This window comes from Hylobates moloch, unplaced genomic scaffold (assembly GCF_009828535.3).
Source record: "Hylobates moloch isolate HMO894 unplaced genomic scaffold, HMol_V3 SCAFFOLD_16, whole genome shotgun sequence".
NCBI lineage: Eukaryota > Metazoa > Chordata > Mammalia > Primates > Hylobatidae > Hylobates > Hylobates moloch.
Window position 1 is genome coordinate 69,380,168 of NW_026652291.1, and position 26,672 is coordinate 69,406,839.

A 26,672-nucleotide genomic window follows, 5' to 3' on the forward strand; every position below is an offset into this window, starting at 1 on the left:
AGTCTATATATTCTTTTCTTACCCCTTCCCCATTTGTTGTCCAACACCCAATGCTCTGTCCAGCATCCAGTGCTGGTCAGTGATCAAATCTGCCTGCTTTCTACTACTAGAAGGAGATTAAAACTCATTGATTCAAATCATATATTTATTAAATCAATAAACATTTATTGATAATCAGCTCTGTTGTAGGAGCTGGAGATATAGCAGTGCTCTAGGGTTTATTGTTATTATTGTTCTGTGGAATACATTCATCATACTCTTAATTGAACTTGTATCACTCATGAAGTAGTAGCTCAATAAATGATGAAGAGCCATGGAGGGTAATTGTTGCTGGCTGCTGTTTTTACAACTGTGTTGTGAATTTACAATAGGTAGCATCTGTTCTCACAACACGAACTCAGCAATTATGAATGGATTTGATTAGAAGCAGTTTAGTGCATTCTTATGTTTGAAGTCAGTCTTTAGTCCTGTTGTAGAGATTGCAGAAAATTTTTGTGTGAGGGGTACAGGAACAGTAGATTTTCAGTTATCCACTTTGTGGATATATTTCTATGAATTAAAGTTCTGCCTCTAACCATACTTCCTGAAACTGGATTTCTGATCCTTTATTTCTGTGTGTCTAGTGTGACTCTATGAGGATTTTTAAAAGACTGCTTAGTTTTATTTATTTCTGCTAGCACAATGGAATTGTAAAAAACAGGAAGATAATTAGGATAACATTATCAGCTTCCTCAGAATAAATTCAACTATGAAAGATTTATAGGATGAGGAGGGAAATGGCAAAATAAAAAAAACCCAAATTTAAAAAGCACTGGTAAATTAGAATAGTAGATGTCCTTCCAGTGAAGGAAGATTCATTTTTCTCTTTCTGGAAGTTAGTTAAATTTCAGAGCCACGTTAAAGAGTAAGTTTGAAACTCTGGAGAGTGGCAAGTTCCATCTTCTTCTCTTCTTGAAAAAACAGTATATGAACTTTATTCTTTATTTAAATATGGAGCAGACCATATCTAGTAAAAATTGGCTAATACCGTACTAAAATAAAACCAGTCAATAACTAAACAAACAAAGAACGCTTGAAGGCAAAGCTCAAAACTGTTTAAAAAATACGTTGTTCTGCAATTTTCTATATTCCAGACATTGTGATAAGCACTTTAAATTTCTTTCATTTAGGAAGGAAGGTAAGGGATATTAAAAGTAGTTCCCTTTTACAGATGGAGAAACTGAATTTAAGAATAGGTTAAGTGAATACTTCTATGTAACAAACCTGCACATCCTGCACATGTACCCCGGAACTAAAAATTAAAATTAAATTTAAATTTTAAAAAAGAAGTTAAGTGAATACTTAAGGATATAAATCTAGGTGTACTTAAATAAAACAAAACCAGTTTTTAACTGATTTCTATTTTAATAATAATTATTGTTTCTTCCCTGCCTTTCTTCCTTCTACTCTATTTATTGATTTCTTACTATGTATAAGATTCTATGCATTCAAAGATGAATAACACATGTTAGAAATGACCTTCATAATTTTTTTGGTCCTCACATAGTTCTGAGAGGTAGGCAGAGCAAGTGCTATTATCCTCAATTTACAGGTATTATGATTGTATTCATCTTACAGATGAGAGAATTGGGGTCGAGAGAGGTAATGTCACACAGGTGATAAGAGAGTGATAACTCTTAATAATATCAACACAATAGGAAACATTGATTGAGAACTTACCATGTGCTAGATGGTGTGGTAAGCACTTACCTAAATGATACCTTCTCCATGGGGATGCACTGGTCCTTCCAGAGTGCTCACAACATAGCACTTTGTGGGTTCCTCCACTGGCACTTATAATGGGCCAAATTGTATCAGGCCAAAGTATGTGCTACATTTTGAACTACACAAGGGTTAGTTCCAGATGATATTCATCTGTGTATCTCCCACAGCACATAGTTCATATTGCTGTAAAAAGGTGTGATTAGTTGAATTGAATTAAATAATACAGATAATCCCTGCTTTCGATGTGGAAGAGGGAGATACAGTTTCAGTTTGATAAACTGGGAATTAATCATGAAGATTAATTATTTGATTCATAATTTCAGCATGTAGAAAATGGAAGTTCTCTTAAGAACTATTCATATTGTATAAATAAAAATATTGAAAGATTTTTGTATATGTTTTCCCCTTGCCTATGAGAAACAAACCTTTGTTGTACTTCACAGTTGCTTGTCATTACTTGCTCTTCTCATCCACTGCTGTTCTCTGGGATGCGTTCGGAATCATAGAATCCCAACATGGCAGAGCTGAAAGGAATCTGACAAAGTCTAGTCCATGTAGACTAACATGTAAATTGAGGGGCCTCTTACTAGAATGCCACAGCCCCCACAGGTCTGAGGACTCAGGATCTCCACATCTCTGAGTTACAAATGTTAGATTTCATGTTCAGTTGGTGGCGAAACATAGTGTTAACAAAAAGAAAGATCTAAGAAGGCATTTGGAACCAGGCTTCAGTTAATTATGGAAAAGGAACAAAGCAAAATGTCTTGCTTCGAATTAGAAAAAAAAAGGAGCGGTGTTCTTTGCTTGCACATGCTCTTTCTTTGTCTCTCTCTCTCTCTCTCTATATATATATATCTATATATCTCTATATATCTCTATATATCTCTATATATCTCTATCTATCTATCTATATATATCTATATATATATATCTCTATCTATCTATCTATCTCTCTCTCTCTCTATATATATATATATTTTTTTTTTTTTTTAGAACAAGTCTAGCTCTGTTTCCCAGGCTGGAGTGCAGTGGCACGATCTTGGCTCACTGCAACTTCTGCCTCCCGGGTTCAAGCGATTCTCATGCCTCAGCCTCCCCAGTAGCTGGGATTACAGGCACATGTCACCACGCCCAGCTACTTTTTGTATTTTTAGTAGAGATGGGGTTTTGCCATGTTGCCCGGGTTAGTCTTGAACTCCTAGGCTCAAGCAAACCACCTGCCTCGTCCTCTCAAAGTGCTGGGATTACAGGTGTAAGCCACTGCGCCTGGCCTGCTTCATAACATGTTAAATGGAGGTTTATTTAAGTGGAGTGGGTACATGGCTAGGCAGCTCTCACCCAGCTACACGTACTACACAGTTACATGTGATATTTCTGAAATAAGGGCAGTAAAACCAACAGGCAACACCCTTAACTCCATATCTTCCTGAGATTTTATTATGTACACACGTTGGAAAACTATCTGGGAAGATGATGTGGAAGGAAGCAATGGAACTAAAAACATTAGTCTTACTAAGCAATATTTTCAGAGATAAAACTCATTCATCTGCTCTGAGAAACTTCAGAGAACTTTCTTTTTTTAAATTGCCTCTGCACAGTGAAATACTATTTACTGTTTTTGGTTTTGCTTTGTTTTTTTTCAGGGAGGGATATTTTTTCACATTAAAAAATACAGTTTGAATAAAAAATAGTTACACCCTGAGGGATAAAAGACTACAAATAGGGTGCAGTTTATACTGCTTGGGTGATGGGTGCACCAAAATCTCACAAATCACCACTAAAGAACTTATTCATGTAACCAAACACCACCTGTTCCCCAATAACCTATGGAAGTAAAATAAATAAAAAATAAAAAATAGTTATTACCCCCCAAGTGATAATCACTCAACTGTCTCACCGGTTAGGATGGTATTTACTCACTAGTTGAGATGGTTGGCCGGACTGATATGGTGGGACAGGATGGGAGAGAGCTTCCTCTGAAGCATTAAGTGTTTTTGAGTATGGTGTTTTCTAAACCAGGAACTGGCTAGAGATTTAAGAAAAGGCAGCCATACTTTATTCTCTGAGATGTATTCATTAAACAATACATTCATCTAATATATATATATATATATATATATAAAATATTCAATATATTCATGTGACATCACTGATTGAGCATCTGTTATTCTCGAGCAAGACAGTACCCTGGTCTTAAGGTGCTATAACCACCAGAATGGGGACCAAATATATTTGCAAGACTATCATGTTCCCTGCTTGTCCAAAGGCAGGTGGCTGACACTTCAGTTTGGAGTCTAATTTTTACCTGGACTCTCAAATTTCTTTTTTTAAAATCTATCATATAAACACTTTTCTTTAACCTCATATAAGCACTGCAGTGCGGTAACCATGATAAATGTAATAGAAAATCATGTTGCAAATTTCAGCTACATATTAATTTAAATAGGTTTTATGAGATAGTTTTGGAATTTAACCATTGTTTTATAATACTATTTCTGTAAAAGAATAAGTTCTGAGTAATGAACAATGAAAAGATTAAAGAAAATGCAACCTGCTTTTGAATTGGGAATCTCACTATTACTCTTTTAAAAATTGCACAAAGTATAACTTTTGTTTGGCTGACTGATTTCTAGTTCAGTTATGGAGCACAAAAGTTATACAATTCCATTTAGGTAATTTTTGTTGAGATTGGCAGTTAATATTGATTTCTTATTTTGTGCAGTATAATTTAGTGTTAGCAATAACTCTCATCTTGAAACTTTCCTCCTCAATATACTTCATTATTAAAAATAATAACGTAATAAGAGTGAACATTCGTTGAGCACTCATCCATGTACTAGACTTACATATATTACATATATTACCTCCTTTAAACCTCTCAACACCCCTATGGCGTGGCTTATCATTTCCTTTTTATAGATGAAGGAAATAAAGCTTAGCAACATCAAGCTACTGGTTCATGGTCACGTAACTAATTAGTGCTACAGCCAGAATTCGAAACTTGGGCTTTTAATTATTGGAGTTAACTAAAACTACGTAATCAGAGAAAGAAATTATAGGAAGGCATAGAGAGACATTCTAAAATGTCGTCATTCATTCATTCATTCAACATATGTGCATACTGTGTGCAGATCACTATGCTACGTGCTACAAGTACCCTGGTAAGACAACAATTTTCTGTGTGATTTATACTCTCGTAGTACTTACAAACTAGTGGAAAAAACAAATTGATCAGATAATCACGATAGTATTTATTTATAAATTGAGATCAATGCTTAAAGAGAAAGCAGGGCTTACAATAAAATATTCTGACTTACATGTGGATCTGGAATCTTGAAAAAGTGAAACTTAAGCTGAAATCTGAGTGGTAAGGAAGAGTCAACTAGTTAAGGGGTATAGGTTGGAAGCTTTCCAGGCAGGGCAAGCAGCATGTGCCAAGGCCCTGAGGAAGGAGGGAACATGGTATTTTCAGAAAGTGAAAGGAGGACACTGTGGCTGTATGTGGCCAGTGAGGGGAGAATAGCATAAGAAAGGCCTGTTTCTTGGGCCTGGCCTCGAAAGGGTTTTGGTTGTGTTTTTTTTTTGTTTGTTTGTTTTTTGTTTTTTTGAGACGGAGTCTCGCTCTGCCGCCCAGGCAGGAGTGCAGTGGCACGATCTCGGCTCACTGTAAACTCTGCCTCCCGGGTTCACGCCATTCTCCTGCCTCAGCCTCTCCGAGTCGCTGGGACTACAGGCGCCCGCCACCATGCCCGGCTAATTTTTTGTATTTTTTTAGTAGAGACGGAGTTTCACCGTGGTCTCGATCTCCTGACCTCGTGATTCGCCCGCCTCGGCCTCCCAAAGTGCTGGGATTACAAGCGTGAGCCACCGTGCCCGGCCGGTTGTGTTTTAAAAATACTTATCTATGACATCGTTTATTTCTGTTTTCAGTCATATACTTGGAAGATCTTCAAATATTAAAGCAATATATCTTTGCATTAAGTGTGTCATTTTTTGCTTTTATTATTTTTAATTGACACATAACTGTGCATATTTATAGGGTACAGTGTAATATTTCAATACATGCACACAATGCAATGATCAAATCTGGGAAATTAACATACCCGACACTTCAAACATTCATTGTGTCTTCCTGTTGGGAACATTCAAAATCCACTCTTCTAGCTATTTGAAAATGTAGAATAAATTGCTTTTAATTACAGTCATCTGACCCTGCTATAGAAACCAGAACTTATTCCTCCTATCTAGCTGTAATTTTGTATCCATTAACCAGCCTCTAGCTATTCCCACCCCCTACCTTTCCCAACCTCTAGTAACTGCTGTTCTGCTTTTGGCTTCTCTGAGTTCAACTTTTTTAGCTTCCACATATGAGTGAGAACATGTGGTATTTGTCTTTCTGTGCCTTGCTTATTTCACTTAACATAATGTCCTTCAAGCTCATATATGTTGTCACAAATGACAGGATTTCCTTCTTTTTGAAGGCAAAATAGTATTCCATTGTGGATATATGCCACGTTTTCTTTATCCATTCACCTGTTGATGGACACTGAGGTTGACTCCGTATCTTGGCTATCATGAATAGTGCTGTAATAAACATGGGAGTTCTTTGACATGCTGATTTCCTTTTCTTTGGATATATACCTATTTGTGGGATTGGTAGTTCAATTTTTAGGTTTTTTGAGGAAAAGTTTGGATTTTTAACTTAACAGCAACAGGATGCTTCTAAAGGACTTTAAACAAAGAAGTAACAGATTTGCAATTTGTATAGGTTACTCTGGTGGCAGTGTGGAAAACAAATTGGAGGTGGGGGCAGGCCAGTTTAAAGTAATATCTAATGGCCAGAATACAGACTTTGGGGACAGCCTCTATCCAGGGCCGATGTCATCTTTTGGTCCAAGCTACTCTTATGTAAGACAGGGACAATAGTACAGACCACAGAAGAAAATTTTAAGGATTAAATGAAAAAGTAATTGTAGTAATCAACCATCATCCTTTATAGACGAGGACTCTGAGGCTTAGAAAAGTTAAATAAAGCTTCTCATCTGTTTGTCTAGATGTTATGGAATGAGAGTGAGTGGAGTAGGAGATAAAGGCAGGGTGAAGGTCTGAAGGGAGAGAACATTCCAAAAACAAAAACAAACAAATGAGCAGTAAAACCAGATATAAGATCCTGGAGAAGCCAGATCTTGGGAAAACCTGGTTGAAAGGATCACAGGATCCAGCAGCCACATGGGATCCAGCTTCAGTTGGCTCACCACAGTTCTTCCTCCAGAAAAAAAGGAGATCTGGGGATATAACAACACTTCACTTTTCAGTTTTCTTTTTTCATTTCCTAAGAGGGCTAGGTTAGATCAGGCTGTTATTCAGCCAGCAGGCATAATAGGATAGTTCCTGGGTCTCTTCCACCCCAAACAAAGCATCAGTGAAAATCTTCCCATTTGTTGTATGAAATCAGAAACTGCATTAGTAATGAGACAAAAGCCTTAATTACAGAATTAAAGATTTAACAAATTAAAAATAGTTAATTGTAATGCTGTTTTTTTAGTGTGAAGGAGTTTTAAATCAAATCAGCCTATCCAGAATTATGAATAGTAAGAAAGATGGGCACTTAACAGCTTACAAACACCAGTGGGGGCAGGACTTGGGGAGAAAAACATACAGAGGGAGGAGCCGATGCTATCTCTAATGATAAAGTTTGGACATTCATTAATTTTCTCCTTCAAAAGGGTAGGGCCAAACAGAAACTGGTCTTGAACTGTTATGTATTTGCAAATTTATCAATATATATTTGACACAACTGGCTTATTATAATTAATTATTCTACTTAAAAATATTTATAGAGCATCTACCATGAGTTAGCCACTGTGGTAGGTACTGGAATGATAGCAAAAGGCAAAACAGACATTCATGGAGATTTTACTTTTACAGTATTTTGATCCCAGAAATTGTATTACTTGAGGCTTTATGAAATTCTTATTAAATGAATAATATATTATTTTTAAGTTGAAAATTAAGGCAAGAATGGATTTTTTTGGCTTGATCTTGACATTTCTGTTAAGGCTGTATACTCCAGATTAGTGAAAAATCTTCAGGTGTTTAAGAACAAGATACTATATAAAGCAATGTGGTAAATGATTAATATCCCTTTGTGTATGTCAAGCCAGAAGCAATAGGGACCAATACATTTGACCTTTATAGTGCCCTGTACTGAGATTTCATTTAAACAGCAGCTGATGTTGTAATTGATGTTGCATTTACTGAAACCATTGCCATTGTCTGTTTCAGGGCCGGCTTGATTCTCTAACAGAAGTGGATGACTCAGGACAATTAACTATCAAATGTTCTCAAAATTACTTGTCTCTGGATTGTGGCATTACTGCATTCGAACTGTCTGACTACAGTCCAAGTGAGGATTTGCTCAGTGGGCTAGGTGACATGACCTCTAGCCAAGTCAAAACCAAACCCTTTGACTCTTGGAGCTACAGTGAGATGGAAAAGGAGTTTCCTGAGCTTATCCGAAGTGTTGGGTTACTTACGGTAGCTGCTGACTCTATCTCTACCAATGGCAGCGAAGCAGTTACTGAGGAGGTATCTCAAGTATCTCTCTCAGTAGACGACAAAGGTGGATGTGAGGAAGGCAATGCTTCTGCAGTCGAAGAGCAACCAGGCTTAACACCGGGGGTGTCATCATCTTCAGGAGAAGCTCTGACAAATGCTGTTCAACCCTCCTCTGAGACTGTGAAGCAAGAATCCAGTTCCTCCTCCCATCTTGATGCAAAGAATCAGCAGCCTGTTCCTTGTGAAAATGCAACCCCCAAGCGAACCATCAGAGATTGCTTTAATTATAACGAGGACTCTCCCACACAGCCCACATTGCCAAAAAGAGGACTTTTTCTTAAAGAGGAAACTTTTAAGAATGATCTGAAAGGCAATGGTGGAAAGAAGCAAATGGTTGATCTAAATCCTGAGATGAGCAGAAGCACCCCTTCGCTAGTAGATCCTCCTGACAGATCCAAACTTTGCCTGGTGTTGCAGTCTTCCTACCCCAACAGCCCTTCTGCTGCCAGCCAGTCTTATGAGTGTTTACACAAGGTGGGGGATGGGAATCTTGAAAACACAGTCAAATTTCACATTAAAGAAGTTTCTTCCAGCCTGGGAAGGCTTAACGACTGCTATAAAGAGAAATCTCAACTTAAAAAGCCACACAAGACCTCAGAAGAGGTGCCTCCATGCCGAACGCCTAAACGGGGGACTGGTTCAGGCAAACAAGCTAAAAATACAAGGAGCTCAGCAGTACCAAATGGAGAGCTTTCTTGTACTTCCAAGGCCATAGAGGGGCCGCAAACAAATTCTGCTTCCACGTCCTCATGTGAGCCTTGTAATCAGAGAAGTTGGGATGCCAAATTGCAATTGCAGTCAGAAACATCCAGTTCACCACCTTTTACTCAGAGCAGTGAGTCCTCTGTTGGCTCAGACAACATCATGTCTCCGGTGCCACTTCTTTCAAAACACAAAAGCAAAAAAGGTCATGCCTCCTCTCCAAGTCACGTCACTAGGAATGGTCAGGTTGTGGAGGCCTGGTATGGCTCTGATGAATACCTAGCACTGCCCTCTCACCTTAAGCAGACAGAAGTATTGGCTTTGAAGTTGGAAAACCTAACAAAGCTTCTGCCTCAGAAACCCACAGGAGAAACCATCCAGAATATTGATGACTGGGAACTGTCTGAAATGAATTCAGATTCTGAGATCTATCCAACCTATCATGTCAAAAAGAAGCATACAAGCTTAGGCAGGGTGTCTCCAAGCTCATCTAGTGACATAGCCTCTTCACTAGGGGAGAGTATTGAATCTGGGCCCCTGAGTGATGTTCTTTCTGATGAGGAGTCCAGTATACCTCTCACTGGCATGAAAAAGTATGCTGATGAGAAGTCAGAAAGACCTTCATCCTCTGAGAAAAATGAGAGCCATTCTGCCACAAAATCAGCTTTAATTCAGAAACTGATGCAAGATATTCAGCACCAAGACAACTATGAAGCCATATGGGAAAAAATAGAGGTAAGGTGGTTTTCTTAACATGAATGATTTCTCACTTGAGTTTTGGAAGTAATGCTGGGAGAAGGTCACACTCTCTACACTCTGTTATAAAATATATGGCTATTTTTCATAAATCTGATTTTCCAAAGAAAGAAAAGAAAAAGCACAATGATCAATGCATGTGACAAAGAGTATGAATCACTAGGAATTGCCATTGTCAGTGCATTAGCTTGATGGGCTCCTGCCTGGTATAGAATTCTTTGTTGACATTGTTCAAATCTATCATGACTACTGATGAATGCTGGAACCCCTTGGATCTAATACAAAATTAAATAGAATGATAGCTATGCACACACAAGTAGCTCAGGAATATGTGCATAGACTATTCCAGTTACCCCAGAGTGTTTTTATTCATTTCTTCTGACTCCAGAATACATTCCACATCTCCAATGTTAACTTCTTGTAGAAATAGACCAGACATTTCTAATTTATTAGGGATCTTTTTTTTCTTTACTCTTCCTCCTCTTTGAGAACTCTGGCTAATAACCATATTACCTATACATGTACCACCCATGGACTCTGGGATGTGAAGTTGACATTTTGGCTAAATCTGTACTTTTGAACAAATTACTAGATATGACGAAATGTTTGAGGACAGACTTATCAAAATTCTCAGGACCGACAGCTTGGGCAACGTAGGGAGACCCCATCTGTATATTAGCCAGGAGTGGTGGCACACACCTGTAGTCCCAGCTACTCAGGAGGCTGAGACAGGAGGATTGCTTGAGCCGAGGAGGTTGAGGCTGCAGTGAGTTATGGTCATGCCACTGCACTCCAACCTGGGCAACAGAGTGAGACCCTGTCTCAAAAAAAAAAAAAAAAAAAAAAAAATCTCAGGACTGAGCTCCATAGTATAAGTAATTATTTGATCTTTTAAGAGGCATCTGGGCAAATAGATTCACTATGATTACTGTGGTAATGGCCCTTTCCTCAGGAGGCCATTGGAAGTAGATCCAGCTGACTTGATAACTGTTAATGGTTTCTTGTTTGATGACCTATAAATGGCCACGCCTGGCTACATATGATTTGTATATGACTTTATGGTATGCAAAGCTCTCCCACATGCTTTTTTTTTTTTTTTCTCTCTGAGCAGAGTTTTGCTCCCGTTGCCCAGGCTGGAGTGGAATGGCACCATCTCAGCTCACTTCAACCTCCACCTCCCAGGTTCAAGACATTACCCTGCCTCAGCCTCTCGTGTAGCTGGGATTATAGGCACCCACGACCATGCCCAGCTAATTTTTGTATTTTTAGTAGAGAGGGGTTTCACCATGTTGGCCAGGCTAGTCTTGAACTCCTGACCTCAGGTGATCCGCCTGCCTTGGCATCCCAAAGTCCTGGGATTACAGGCATGAGCCGCTGTGCGTGGCCCATACATTTTTTTTTTTTTTTTTTTTTTTTTACTTGATCTTCACAGCTGTCCTGTGAAGGAAGCAGGCCATGCCAGATTATTCTCCCTTTACAGAGATGGAAACAGGCTCCATGAGCTTAAGTGATTTTTCTCAAGCTAAAATAAATAGAGAGAGAGAGAGAGAGAGATAAAGAGATAGTAGGTAGGTAGCTAGATAGAGACAGACAGACACAGATAGACAGAGACTGACAGACAGGCAGAGACAGAGACAGACAAACCAGACAGACCTTTTGTGTGGGAAGCTGAGACGCAAACCCATGTCTTCTGATTCTTAGTCCAGTTTTCTTCCATAGTATCATGTTGCCTCCCTGAAAGGGGTTGTAGTTTCTCCTTCGCTGGGAAACTGTAAGGTAGGGGAGAAGAAAGAGTTCAGGACCCATTCAGATTGGATAGAGAATATTGATGTAACTGCCATGGGCACTCTTCCTGGTTTTTTTGTTTTGTTTTGTTTTGTTTTGTTTTTTTTACATCCGTTCGTTGTTGAACACTACTCCGAGACCAGCATTGTGCTAGACACAGGATAAAGGTATCGTGCATATGGATAGAATAACCTGGAGGAAGAAAATGCAGGTTTATAAACAAAGAGGAAAAATTTATCAAATATATAGCAGTAATAACATAGTAATCATCATTAACATATATCAAGTATTCGTGTATCTAATCCTCACAACAACCCTGATATGAACCTTATTTTATGGCTGAGGAGACAGGCTGAGAGACCATGCAGTCTGCTCCAGAGCCCATACTATTAACTAAATGCCCTCATTCCTGTCCATGAGGAAGTGATCAATAAGTACTGAATATAAAAACTGTGGTATTGTAGAGTAGTAATAATATCCGCGGAGCTAGAATTTGCCTGGGCAGTTCTTGTGAAGTACTAAACCTTAAGTGGAGCTTTGAAGGATGTACAGGATTCAGACAGATAAAGGCAAAGGAAGGTGGCGTTTCAGGTAGGAGGAGCATAAACTAAAACACAGAGGTAGAAATGGGAACGAGCATGGATATGGGGTACAAAGAGAGCTGTCCTGATTGGAAGGTTTGTCATCAGAGATCAGTGAAAGTTTCCATACCTATAGTAGGTATGGAAAGGCGCTGAAGGCCACACCAAGGCAATTAGAATTTGTTCACCAGGCATCCACAGCAACTTCTCTGAAAGGGACTGACAGTAATAACTGATACTTCTTAAGCTCTTATTTTGTGTTTGGCTCTGTACTAAGTGTTTTACATGCCTTACTCCACTTAAGTCCTAGAAGGGAGGATTTTTTCAGATGAAGAAACTAAGGCAGAATGTGATTAGGAAACTTGCTCAAGTCCTCACAGCTAGTAAGTACAAAGCCAGGATTTGAACCCACAGCCAGCATTCTTAAAGCAGTGTAGGCCCTGGTCTCTAGTAGTCTTTCCAGAAGGGTTAATTGGCAATAACAGAAAGATGGTCCTGGCAGACATGGCGGCGACCAGGGCAGAGGTGTTGGCCTGTGGCAGCCAACCTGAGGAGCTGCTGTGATGTGGATCAGGCAAGAGGAAGGGAGGGGAGTGTTGAAAAAGTGAATGAGTCCAGAAAACTGGTTCTAGACCTTGCTAGAAAGAATTCAGGAGCCATTCAGTGATTAAAGCCTGGTGTGGCCCACAGCTTGGCATGTTCCATTCTGAGCCTTGTTTCATCTTTTGTAAAAAGGGATGTTTTAACCAGATGATGACTATGATACCGACTTCCAATTTGATTCCACAGTTCTACAAAAATGCAGCCAGGTTTTCAGCATCTGGAGACTAGTGTGTCTTTAATAGAAAGAAACATTTGGATGAGTAGCTGGTTTGAAGTAGAGGTGGTGCAGGTAATTTTTTAAAAACTGTGCATAGATAGTATATGATGAAACTTTTAAGAAGAAATGGTTTATAGGCAGTTGAAAAATCCCATACTGGAGTTGGGATATGAGGGAAGAGGCTAAAAGATCAAGTTCCTTCCTCAGGCCAGCCTCCCTTACTACGTCAGATGAGGGCAGCTGCCAGCCTCCAGGTCAGCTGGCCTTGGCTATCACACTCTAGCTTTGGTCTCCTCCTTATAGTGACCCAGAGAACCTATTCTGCCTGGAAAATATAATGACAGAGGATATTACTTAACATCTTCTTTATAGAAGGCATCTGCTAGGCATTTTACCTATAATAACTCTCCCATAAAATTCTTATAACAACCCTCTAAGGTAGGTTTTTAATCCTAAATTAACCACTTCTCTCCTGTTCCATTCTGGTCCTAGCCCCCATCACCTCCTTCCTGGATTACTGCAGTAGCCTCCTAACTGGTCTCTCTGCTTCTATTCTTCTCTCGCTACAGTCTATTTCCAATAGAGAAGCCAGAGTGATCCTTTTAAAAGATAAATCAGATTATGTCATCCCTCTGCTCAAAACTCCACAGTAGAGGGTTGCCATTGTATTCCGAGGTCCTATATGGACTGTTCCCTGATTTCCCCTCTGACATCCTTTCCAACGACTTTTCCCCGTGCTCACTACACTCCCTTTCCTAGAACATACTTGGCATGCTTCTTGCCTTTAGGACTATTGTCAGCTGCCTTTGTCTACATCCTCTCCAGCAGATGCCCTCATTTATAATTCCTTCACCTGCTCCAAGTCTCCACTAAAATATTATCTTCTCAGAGAGGACTACTCTGACCATCTTTTAAAAGATGTAACCCAGCTGGGCGCCGTGGCTCATGCCTGTAATCCCAGCACTTTGGGAGGCTGAGGTGGGCAGATCACTTGAGGTCAGGAGTTTGAGACCAGCCTGGCCAACATGGCGAAACCCCATTTCTACTAAATAAACAAAAACTAGTTAGGTGCGATGGTGTGCACCTGTAATCCCAGCTATTGGGGAGGCTGAGGCAGGAGAATCGCTTGAACCCGGGAGATGGAGGTTCAGTGAGCTGGGAGCGTGCCATGGCACTCCAGCCTGGGCGACGGAGCAAGACTTGGTCTCAAAAAAAAAAAAAAAAAAAAAAAAAAAAAGGTGTGACCTGACTTTTTCTTTTACAGATCTCACCACATTCTGTAATTTTTGTTTGTTTGTTTGTTTGTTTTTTGAGACGGAGTCTTGCTCTGTCGCCCAGGCTGGAGTGCAGTGGCACGATCTCGGCTCACTGCAAGCTCCGCCTCCCAGGTTCATGCCATTCTCCTGCCTCAGCCTCCTGAGGTAGCTGGGACTACAGGTGCCTGCCACCACACCCGGCTAATTTTTTGTAATTTTTTTTTTAGTACAGATGGCGTTTCACCGTGTTAGCCAGGATGGTCTCTATCTCCTGACCTTGTGATCCGCCCGCCTTGGCCTCCCAAAGTGCTGGGATTATAGGCGTGAGCCACCACGCCCAGCCTACATTCTGTAATTTTATATAATTTTCTAATGTAGTATATTTATTATTTTTGGTCTGTCTCCCTCTGTTAGAATGGGAACTCTGTGAGGGCAGGAATATTTATCTGTTTAGTTTGTTAATGAATCTGATGTACCTAGAACAATGCCTGGTGTACAGTAAGTGCTCGATAAAGACTACTGAATGACCGAATCCCCATTTTAGAGCAGAGGAAACTTGAGTTTAGAAAGATGAACGAACAATTTTTCCTATGCAGCACAGCTAATAAGTTACAGAGCCAGGCTTCAGGCTACCATCTGCTTTATTCCTCCCACAAGATAAAGACTTGGAAATAGATGAATTCCCTAAAAGAAGGAGGCTAGATGGAGAAAAGCAGAGGGACTGATGTCTGATATTCAAGTTGTAGCCCAGTTATGAGACAGGAACAAGGAAGAGATCGAGTTGTGGGGATCAGAAGGGACAGAAAGAATTCTTGGGTATCAAATACACGGAGAGAGAGAAAGAGATACTAAATAAAATGGACATTAGCTTTGTTCTTTGCAAAAGATACATCAAGAATAATAAAGACTAAGGGGAAAAAAACCCAACAATCTTTAGATTTGTCTGAAATAATTAATGAAGACCTTAGGAAAAAAACAGACTTAATGAAGGAATGAAAGTAGATATAGGTGATTAAGAAGTAAAAGACAATCATTCCTAATATTTCCAGGAATTGGATTGAAAACACAATATGAGGCAAAGGGCAATAGTTGAAAGTAAAGTCAGAAGTTTCTTTTTTAAAAAATTGAAGCTTATTTGAAGGCAGAAGTGGCAAGAGAGATTGAAGTAGTAGAAAGACTGTGTAAATATGGACACACTGAGAAAGAAGGGAGGGTATGTGGAGCTCATGGGGAGAATTATGGCCTGATATCAAGAACGATAAAATACTGAAAAATATATCCTTCTTCTGATTCCACTTCTGTCAAATGGAAAGTGGAGTCCATTAACTCGTCATGCCAGAGTGCTCCACTCTGTCTTCTCTGAATCACACAGAGCAGAAGGCAGGAGGCACACAGAAGCCCAGTAACTGCAACAGAATGTGGGGCTGTGATAGAATCTCCAATAGGTTCCTGTCAGTCCCCACCCCTCACTTTCTTATAATAGGCTAATAATAGTATCTTTCTTATAATAGGCTAATTTTGCAAAACAAAAGGTTCTTTTTTTCTTTTTCTTTTTTTATTTTTTTGAGAGTCTTGCTCTGTCACCCAGGCTGGAGTGCAGTGGCACTGTCTCGGCTCACTGCACCTCCGCCTCCTGGGTCTCCTGGGTTCAAGCCATTCTCCTGCCTCAGCCTCCCCAGTAGCTGGGATTACGGGCACCCACCACCATGCCCAGCTAATTTTTGTATTTTTTTTAGTAGAGACGGGGTTTCACCATGTTGGCCAGACTGATCTCGAACTTCTAACCTTGTGATCCACTTGCCTCAGCCTCCCAAAGTGCTGGGATTATAGGCGTGAGCCACCGCGCCTGGCCAAGATTTCTTTATTCTTTGGGAAAATTGATTTTTGGATAATATAGTCACATGGTTTTAAATCATAGACATTTAAAAATAGTAAATCCCCCTCTCCTCCTTATCACTCCATCTTGAATTCTCACTTCACCATATGTGATCACTATTGTTTTTAGTACTTATATATTTTTTAAGAAGGCCTTTACATATATAAGCCAATGAAAACAAAAATTTTAAGGCACTATTTTTAAAACTGGGGAGTCAGTTGTAACCATTCCCTCTCCACAAATAAAAACTCCTAGTAAACTCTGAGTTCCCAAGGGATGGTCTGTTCCCAATCATTTGCTGAGGGTTGAGGGGATTTTGCTTACCTCTGGCTGATTTACCCAGAACCCATTGTGTGAATAAATTATTAGAGCATCTTAGGTCTGAGTGCTCAACACCTACGGGAACTTCTCAAGGCCTAAAATTCAAAGCCAGAAGCGAAGTCAAGTAATGGAAACAGACACATTTGTTCCGATACGTTCAAGAAATACAATAAAAGCAATAAGGAGATAAAAGGGAAGAATATATCTGGAACAGATGAAATCAAACAGAATGGTGAAAAATTAACTTAGCATGATACCTGGACATATGTGGTATAAGTAATAGGGATTGGCAAACTATGGCCTGTGAGCCAAACGTGGCCCAGTACCTGCTTTTTAAAATAATATTTTATTGGAACTCAGCCATGGTATTTGTCTGTGGCTGCTTTTGTGTTACAGTGATAGAGCTGAATAGTTGTGACAGAGACCATATGGCCTAAAAAGATTAAAGATTTACTCTCTTGCCTTTTACAGAACAAATTTGCTGACCCCTCCTCTTGAGTAAGGAAGAAGAGAGGGAGATAATTTCTGATCAGCATCTACTGTGTTCCAGGATCTGAAGTAGATTCTTTCATTTAATTTATATAACAAGCATATGGAAGAGCTGTTATTGGTCTCATTTTACAGATGAGGACTCCAGGCTTAAATGCAAATGACTTGCTCAGGGTCATAATGCTGCAAAGTGTGAGAGCTGGTATTCCATCTAGGATGCCCGAGCTAACTTGGTTTTCTCCATGAGATATAGTCCAATGCCAGGGAATTTAGACAGTAATCACATATGCAAATATAATCTGTTTATGAAGCCCACAAACCACTACTAGATTAGTAAATAAACAGTGTGACTTCTTCCTCATGACCCGAAGAGAAATGAACTGGTTGATAAGTAGCCACTTGTATAAGGTAGGTAATTATTGATGCTGGGTTAACAGCTGTATAATTCCTATGGGAGCTGACAGAGGGCAGCCCAGGGTATGCCATCTCAGTGAAGCATTTCAGGAGATCTGTCCTTTGGGATATAGTGCATGGTCCACGTCTCACATTTTGGGCTTCCTGCTGCCATTAAATTCAGGTGCCTGTGCTTTTGGTGCCATTAAATTCTCAAAACTTGTCCTGGAAGATAGGACTGTCAAGTTGGACTCAGTGATACGGAATTGATGGATGCATGACATAGCTGAGCCTGTTTGTCCACAAGAGATGTAAATGTCTTCATATGCCAAATTAGAGCATCTTGATTATAGTTCAATGACTTAGCTGTTGTATTTTGTCCTAGAGACATCTATAACCTAATTTAACAAACTTCTTTGGTGCCAGCTAAGGATGTCCTTAGTGGTGGTTAGTACCTGTGTAATATGAAGGTAGAGAAGTTTTTCCCCGAGATTAACTTGGCACTCATTTTTACATTTCTTTTCCAAGAGGTAGAATGGTCCAGAGGAACCCATCCTAACATCCGTACTGATGATAGCAGCCATTAAGAAGTATCATGTCCTTCTGAGTTTTCTTTATTGTGGTAAAAATATAATATAACAAAATGTGCTATCTTAACCATTTTTTAAGTGTACAGTTTAGTAGTGTTAAGAGTATTTGCATGGTTGTAAAACAGATCTCCAGAACGTTTTCATCTTGCAAACCTGAAACTCTATACCCATTAAATAACAGCTCCCCTTTCCCTCTCCCTACTGTCCTTGGGTAACCACCATTCTACTTTCTATCTCCATAATTTTGACTATTCTAAGCGCCTCATCTAAGTGGAATCATATAGTATTTGTCTTTTTGTAACTGGCTTGTTTCACTTAGCATGTCCTCAAGGTTCATCCATGTTGTAGAATGTGACAGGATTTCTTTCCTTTTTAGGGCTGAATAATATTCTATCATATGTTTATTCAACATTTTGTTTATCCATTCATCTGTCAGTGGACAATCTGTGTTGCTTCCACCTCTTGGCTATTGTGAATAATGCTGCTGTGAACATGGGTGTACAATGATCTCTTCAAGACTCTGCTTTCAGTTCTTTTGGGTATATGCCCAAAAATTGGATTGCTGTATCATTTTTTTGAGGATCATATATATTTTCTGAGGAATCTCCATGCTATTTTTCAAAGTAGTTACACCATTTTACAATCCCACCAATGGAGTACAGAGTTCCAGTTTCCCCACATCCTTGCCAATACTTGTTACTTTCTAGGTTTTTTTAAAAAAAATAGTAGCCATCGTAATGGGTGTAAAGTGATAGATCATTGTGGTTTTGATTTCCACTTCTCTGATGAATAATGATGTTCAGCATCTTTCCATATGCTTGTTGGCTATTTGTATATCATCTTTGGAGAAATGTCAGGTCCATTACCCATATTTTAATAGCGTTATTTGAGTTTTGTTGTTTAGTTGAAGGAGTTCGTTATATATTCTTTTTTTTTTTTTAGGAGTTCGTTATATATTCTTTTTTTGTTTTTTTTTTAATTGAGACAGGGTCTTGCTCTGTCACCTAGCCTGGAGTGCAGTGGCGTGATCACAGCTAACTGTGGCCTTGACCTCCCAGGCTCAATTGATCCACCTGCCTCAGCCTCCTGAGTAGCTGGGACTACAGGCATGCACCACCACACCTGGTTAATTTTTGCATTTTTTGTAGAGACAGGGTTTTACTCTGTTGCCCAGGCTGGTCTCAAACTCCTGGGCTCAAGCAATCCACCTGCCTCAACCTCCCAAAGTGCTGGGATTACAGGCATGAGCCCCCACACCTAGCCCATTCTGACTATTAACACCTTATTATATGTATGATTTGCAAATTATTTTCTCCCATTCTGTAGCCTTTTTACTCTGTTGGTGGTGTCCTTTGATGCATCAAGTTTTTAAGTTTGATGTAGTTTCATTTGTCTATGTTTGCTTTTGTTGCCTGTGCTTTTGGTGCCATAACTGAGAAATCACTGCCAAGCCCAACATCATGAAGTTTTTCCTCAGTGTTTTCTTCTATTTCTTCTAGGAGTTTTATCATTTTGGGTCTTATGTTTAGGTCTTTGAGTTCTCTCTCTCTCTCTCTTTTTTTAAATTTCAATGTAGTTACCACCCATATTTTAAGGGTCTCACTCTGGGCTTTCTTTTAGGATAGGATACAGCTACAAGGCTAAGACGAAGTCATCTTCTGGAATTTGTCTTGAAAAAAAAATACTTTGAGAGTCTTTTTTTTGTTGTTCTTGTTGGTCTGTTTTTGTTTTTTGAGACAGGGTCTCACTCTGTCATCCAGGCTGGAATGTGGTGGCATGATGATAGCTCACGTCAAGTCTTGACCTCCTGGAGCTCAGTTGATCTTCCCACCTCAGCCTACCCAGTAGCTGGGACTACAGGTACACACCATCATGCCTGGATAATTTTCATATTAATTTTTGTATTTTTTGTAGAAACAGCATTTCGCCATGTGCCCAGGCTGGTGTCGAACTCCTTGGCTCAAGCCATCCTCCATCTTGGCCTCCTAAAGTGCTGGGATTATGGACAGGAGCCACCGCATGGCCCATTATAGCCTACTCTTTTAAAAAAAAGTCCTGTCTAGCCATTATTTACTTGATTTGAGATTCAAATAAGTCCCATTTGAAACACAGCTGTATCCTTTTTTTATTCACCCACAGAGTAACTTGCAATCATGATTCTGCTATAAATTCAATTCTCACTTGCCTTTGATGTTTCTTTTATACCCACCATGCACCAGTGTTCCTAGTGTTGATGGAATAGTAGTGTGCTCTACACTACTTGGATGTTGATAATGATCTCTTATGAATATCCTTATCAGGAAGCATCTTGAGGTTATGGAATTCCACTTCTCTTCACTGGCATTCCATTTTGCATGTGCCTTTCCCTTATGCTAACTTTTTCATTCACAGTTGCTAGTCCTCCTCTTGTCTCTGTACTCTCTCTCCTCCTGATGTCTTTTTCCCATCGCTTTTCTTTACTTTTCTTCTGGATCTAGTTTTCACTCTCTGTCGCCCATTTTGTTTTTAAATTTCCTTCCTTGAGAGTATCTTCTACTTTCTTCCTCTAGTGTTGTCCTAGAGATTTTCAGATTCCAAATATGATGGCACTATGAGTTGTCTCTTCATTACCATTCAAACTTGAGCCCGTGATCTTTTCAGTGCATTTCTGAGTCTTTGAAATATGCATCCAAAAAGTCAAGGAATTGTTTAGATACAAGAATAAAGAGAACTAGGATTTAGTTAAATATCAAGGAAAAAGCCAGATTCTTAAAGAATTGGGTAGGTTCAGTTTTGTAATTAAAATGAGAAGATTCAAGAATCCTAAAGGATCACAGACTGAACAAGAGTTGACAGTGCACATAATTATTAAACAAAAAGTATAGAAGTTTAATACTGTAGAAACTCTGAATACTTTTTAATTTCTATGATGCACAATCTAAAATTTTGTTTTAGGTCCTGGACTTAGTACTTGTGGTAGATATAGCAACATATTTCAAGGCTCTGTGTCTATTACATAAGACAATGTTTGGTAAGTGCCAGGTGAAAATTCATGCAGTGGGAGAACAGAGAAAAGAAAATAATACAAGTGTAGCTTGATGAAACATCACAGGAGAGGGAATACTTGATCTAGGCCTTGAATGATGAGTAGAATTTATATAGCAGAGTTGAGGAGGCATAATGTTAGTGACAGGAACTTTTGCATATGCCAGGGTGGACGGCAAGAATATTCAAGGTATGTTTGGGTAATAGTAAAGAGAAGTCGTTGGTGTTTTGGAGTATAGGCTAAGCTACTATAAACAAAGAGACTCCAAAATACAGTAAGATAGAAGTCTCTTTCTCTTTTACCTAGAGGCAGACAGTCGAGGGAAGATAAAGGTCATCCTGAGGTCCAGGTTGCTTCTCCCTCTTGCTCTTCTATGGCTCACCACCAATACCGTGTCTGCATTCTAGCTCACAAGAAGGGGAAAATGGAGGGCGGCCACGTTTCTTCTTATGGATACGACTTAGAAGCTACACATGCCACTTTTGCTCACATCCCACTGGCCCACTTTGTCACATAGCATTACCTGACCTCAAAGGTGTTTTGGAAATAAGCCTCTAAGCTATGAGTATTGGGAGGAAGATGTCTCTTAAACTAACTACTAGTTAGAAATAAGTTTGTTAGAGGAAGGTGAATGTGAAGTTAGAATAGGGCCAAGATATGAGGGACTTCGAATTCCAAGTGTTTGCATAGCATAGACACAAAATCAATACTAATGAATGCATGAATAAATGAGTAGTTAAGGGAATGAGTAAGTGAACGTATCATTGAGTTTGAACTTTATTCTCTAGATCAGGGCTACAAACTAAAATTAAGAGGCCAGGAAGATAGTATAAATGAATCATAAAGCCAGCTGTAAATGGGGAGTGATGGGACTGAATCAACTGGAAGATATGTGGCATGTCTTAAGGGCAGCCACCACTCAGTCCAGCTGATAGTTGCATGGGAATGTGGGCCATTTGTGCCGAGATTTTGGAATTTTTAAAAAGAAGGAAGAAATCTGGGTTTTATGTGACATCTCCCAATTTTTAGATGTTGGGTCTGAACAATTTTTAAATAGGTCAAATAAAAACACATCTTTGGGATAGGTTGGCCTTTAAGTCACTAATTCGCAGTCTTTGCGAAGATGGGAAACTACTTAAAATGTTTGGCCCGGACAGTTGGTAGTTTAAGAAGGTTAATCTGACTGTGGTATGCTGGGCACACCTCCAGCAGTAGTTTTCAACTGTGACTGCAAATTACAATCACTGGGAAGCTTTAAAAAAATAAAAAAACCTCTGTATCCACCCCAGACCAATTAAATCAGAATCCCTGGGGCTGGGTATTTTTTAAGTTCTTCAAGCAATTGTAATGTACAGTTGTGGTTGGGAGGTAGTCCTCTAAGCCTAATTTTTTTTTTTTTTTTTTTTTTTTTTTTTTTAAGACAGAATCTTGCTCTGTTGCCAGGCTGGAGTGCAGTGGTGCAATCTCCTCTAAGCCTAATCTTAAGAGTTATTGAAATAGCCTAGACATGTGGTAAAAGGGTCTGAACTGTGTGTTTGGAAGCTGACTGAAGAAAGAAAGAGATAGGTGGGAGATATTATAAAGGGCAAATTGATAAAATTTTGTGGCTCTTTTAAATAGGAGAGTAGAAGAGGAAAGGAGTCAAAAGAGTTGAAATTTCAAGCTGAAATTTGGGGGCTGGGAGATATAAGGAATTTAACAAATGTCTCCAAGGCATACATAAAATTAAGATACACAGTAGATGAATGGGGCCCAAATCCAGTTTGGGAATTCTAAGTCAACATAACATTTTAAAAGGTATGGCTGCACAATTCTTTTTAAAGATAATAAAAATGTTTTGTGTATATTTTATTTGTTGCAATGCCAGGACAAAAACTGTATATTAACATTGCTAATGGATTTGTTGAGACAACATGTCAGGATCATTGCGCAAGTTTGGTCTAGAAGAACCGTAGGGATCCAAAGCAAATTCCTTGCTGGTTAACATTAGAAATGTTTCAGTCCTGCCTCAGTTTGGTTTCTGTAGAGTCTTCAATGGGTCTTGAGTTGTTATCAGTGATGATTTAGCACCACCGTGAGGCTGTATCCAGTCACTGCATATGGCTGTTGGCCTCTGAAATATATAGGGAAGATGATCTGCCCTTTTGTTTGCAGCTTTAAACGTCAAGATGAAAATAGTTCTTTGTAATTTTCTTGATATGGAAAGGTTATGATGCAATAATATCTTGTATTAAGATAACAGTGCCTAACTGCATTTGATGGCAAATATTACTATTGTGATGAAACTCAAAAGATGGATAAACTCAACATTGCATTTTTATTATTTATTTATTTTTTTAGCGTTGCATTTTTAAATTCCACTAAAATGATTCTTGGAACATTAGTGAATTATTCTTTATCTTTAATCCTGAAGTCATAACTTTGTGTTGCTGGTAGGATGTTTCAGAAAAATAACAATTTAAATACAAAACAAAACTTTGTTATTTCTTGTCCCCTTGCAAACTGTCGGGCAGAATGCTAAGGGGGTTATTCACTTAGTACATCATTTCATTTAATTCTCAGGAAAAAAATTCTTCCTTGATGCAGACACTGTTATATTTTCATTTTATAAATGAGAAGAGACAGAAGTTAGTAATGTACTCTAGGATATAGAACTTAAACTTTGGGCTCAGTTCACAATCCCTCATTTTAATTATGAAAATTTGAGTAAGTTACTTAAAGCTTGTTGTATAAGTCTTCTAGTCTTCAAAATGAGATGTTAATTATGTTTGTCATGCCTTTGCTCAGATTATTGTATGAAACTATAAAGAGCAAAGGGATCATTGTAAATCTAAAGGCTACATAAATATTAGTTTTATTATTATTGTGACTTTTCCTATGAATCTAGGGAATTAGCACCATATATATTAGAAATAACTAGGGTAAGAACCTTAATTCTGCCCCTAAGTAGCATCGTGACCTTGGAAATGTAACCTCGCAAGCCTCAGTTTTAAAAAATAATAAAGGAATAGAATTGAATGACCTATAAATACTTTTCTGTTCTGAAATTTTATGAGAGACTAACTGTGAGAAATAACTAAGAGAAGCACTCATTTCTTTGTACAATATTCTTTGGCATATATCACTTCAACATGGCTGGCTTTGTGTTCCTTGGAACTTTGGGTGAACTCAAATTTCCCTTAGAAGATCCTAATGGTAAGCGAATGTGAGACTCTGACATTAACGAGCCTGGAGGAATGAGCCATTCATGCTGCATTCCTAGCACTGTAATATGACAAGAGCCAGACATCCTTGAGGAATTTGGGGCCTGGCTAGAGTTTATAAGATGCCAAGGGACCAAGGCCAGTGGTGACAGTAAACAAGTGAGTTACCCAGTAAGAATTAGATATGGATTAGCCTGAATTTATGGCAAATAAGGTCAGCTAAGTGAAGCAGTTAAAAACATTTGCCTTGGCAGACTTGTCACTGTGATGCCTTAAAATTACCCATCAGGACGGAGGCTTGTGCTCTGTTCAGACAATATGGGGGGAAATCATTTCAAGAGCGTGGGTTCTGTTTCAAGGTCATTCATGATGTCAGGCGCTGTCTGAGGTTATAGAATTTTCTATCTAAGAATGATAGGCTTGAATTTTGCATGGTGATTAAGCAACTTTATCCAGGAAAGGTGCTGCCTGTAATATCTGCTTCATACGCTTTCTATTCTCAGGTTGATGAGGTTCAGTGCATTGCTTTTTAGGAAGCCCAGTGGCCTTACTATTTACCTTCATGTTTTGTCTAGGAATAAAGGAAGTTGTATTTTCTTTTTTTAATTCTTTAAGAAAAACAGGAAAGGTGTCATTTATAGATGATACTCATATATTTGGATTTGTCTGGAGACTAGTACTATTTGCTTGAGAAAGGCGTATGTGTGTGTGGGTGGGGAGGGAGTCATAATTAGCGATCTAATACTCTCTTTTTTCTTCCTACCTGAGCTCCAGAATAAAACTGATAAGTTGAACTAACAGAAATACTTTTGCTTTTGATTTGTTTTCTATAGCATAGAGAAGACTATTGGTACTCTTTTAAAGTAAAGTTTCAGGCCAGGCATGGTGGCTCACGTCTGTAATCTCAGCACTTTGGGAAGCTGAGGCAGGTGGATCACTTGAGGTCAGGAGTTCAAGACCAGCCTGGCCAACACGGTGAAACCCTGTCTCTACTAAACATATAAAAATTAGCTGTGTGTGGTAACAGGTGCCTGTAGTCCAAGCTACTCAGGAGGCAGAGGCAGGAGAATTGCTTGAACCTGGGAGGCGGAGCTTTCAGTGAGCCGAGATTGCACCACTGCACTCCAGCCTGGGTGACAGAGCGAGACTCCATATAAATAAATAAATAGGTAGATAGATAAATAAATAAAGTTTCAGGCTGGATTCTGTAGTGTAGTAATCACATTAACCTCACAAAGTTTCATTAAAGCTGTTTTCCTTATCCTATCCTTATTACATCTAAAGTTTTATATTGTTTGGTGCATGCCATTGTATTTATTCCTATTAAGAAGACTATTGACCAGAGTCTTCTTAATAGGATGCAGGGTCCATGAAAAATCATATCTGTGCCCATTTCACTATCTAGACACACTTTTATACAAGGGAAACATGGCTGGGAAGAACTTAAAAAACAACCTTGCTCATGGTACCAAAAGGATGAATATTCAGAAAAGTAGTAGATGGAACTCCATAGTAAAGGAAAAGATACATTCATAGTAAGAGATTTCTGGAGGAATGCATATTAATGGATGAGGGCGTTCTTTGGTGCTGGATGGTTGTGAAGCATGGTGACTATGAATGTGGGTTCTGGAGCCATATTGTGTAAACCATGTCTCAGCTTACCACCTGTGTTACAATACCTGTGCTATTTTAAGCAGGTGACTTCACCTCTCTGTGCTCCAGTTTCCTCTTGCAAAGGAGAATTAAAAATCATATCTGCCACAGAGAGTCATGATTAAATGTCTTAAAATGTGTAAAGAGCTCAGAATAGTACCTGGCATGTAGTAAGCACTCAATAAATGTTAGCTTTTGTGGTTGTTATTGTTGTTCTTATTATTAGTACTGTGGGAGGGGAAGGGTCAGGTCTTAGCAGCTCCTTGTATAGGATGACTGGTCTTTTGACATCAAATGCCACCACCTTGTTTTTTCCTTCCACCTTCAGCCACCTTGGTTATTATGAAGCTTCAGCCTCCTATACAACTCTCACCTACAATGGTTAAGGGTACCCTTCCCCCTTCGTGGGACCTGTGATGGCCACCCCAGGTTCCTGCACCCTCTTCTCTGTAAGACTCTGCCTTGTCTTCCTGCCTTGTCAGATGATTCTTGAATTGTATTAGAGATAATTCTCCTCTAAGTGGCCCAATAATTTTAGTTAACGTACTTCTTTGACATCTTAGGAAGTTTATATAGGGAAATTTAAGCTATGAATGTGTGTTCAGACAAATACAGGCAACATTCTAATTTATAATATTGTCACAACAATCTTATGAATAATATATACTTATTTATTTATAATTGGTATTTATACATACAGTCATTCCTCAGTATCTGTGGGGGATTTGTTTCAAGACCCCCTACACATACCAAAATCAATGATGCTCAAGTCCCTTATGTAAAATGTATAATATTTGCATATAACCTACACACCTTGTGTATGCTTTAAATCATCTCTAG

At 39.0% G+C, this 26,672-nt stretch overlaps 1 protein-coding gene across 3 annotated transcripts in view; it reads left to right on the forward strand.

Moving 5' to 3' along the window:
- Nucleotides 1–26,672, forward strand: part of AKAP6 (A-kinase anchoring protein 6) — a 621,223-nt gene that overhangs the window by 331,962 nt on the left and 262,589 nt on the right. For all 3 annotated transcript variants that reach the window (XM_032179906.2, XM_058429369.1, XM_032179908.2), the window contains exon 5: nucleotides 8,050–9,819. In XM_032179906.2, coding sequence (XP_032035797.1) covers nucleotides 8,050–9,819 — 1,770 coding nt within the window. The remainder of the gene's footprint in view (nucleotides 1–8,049; nucleotides 9,820–26,672) is intronic.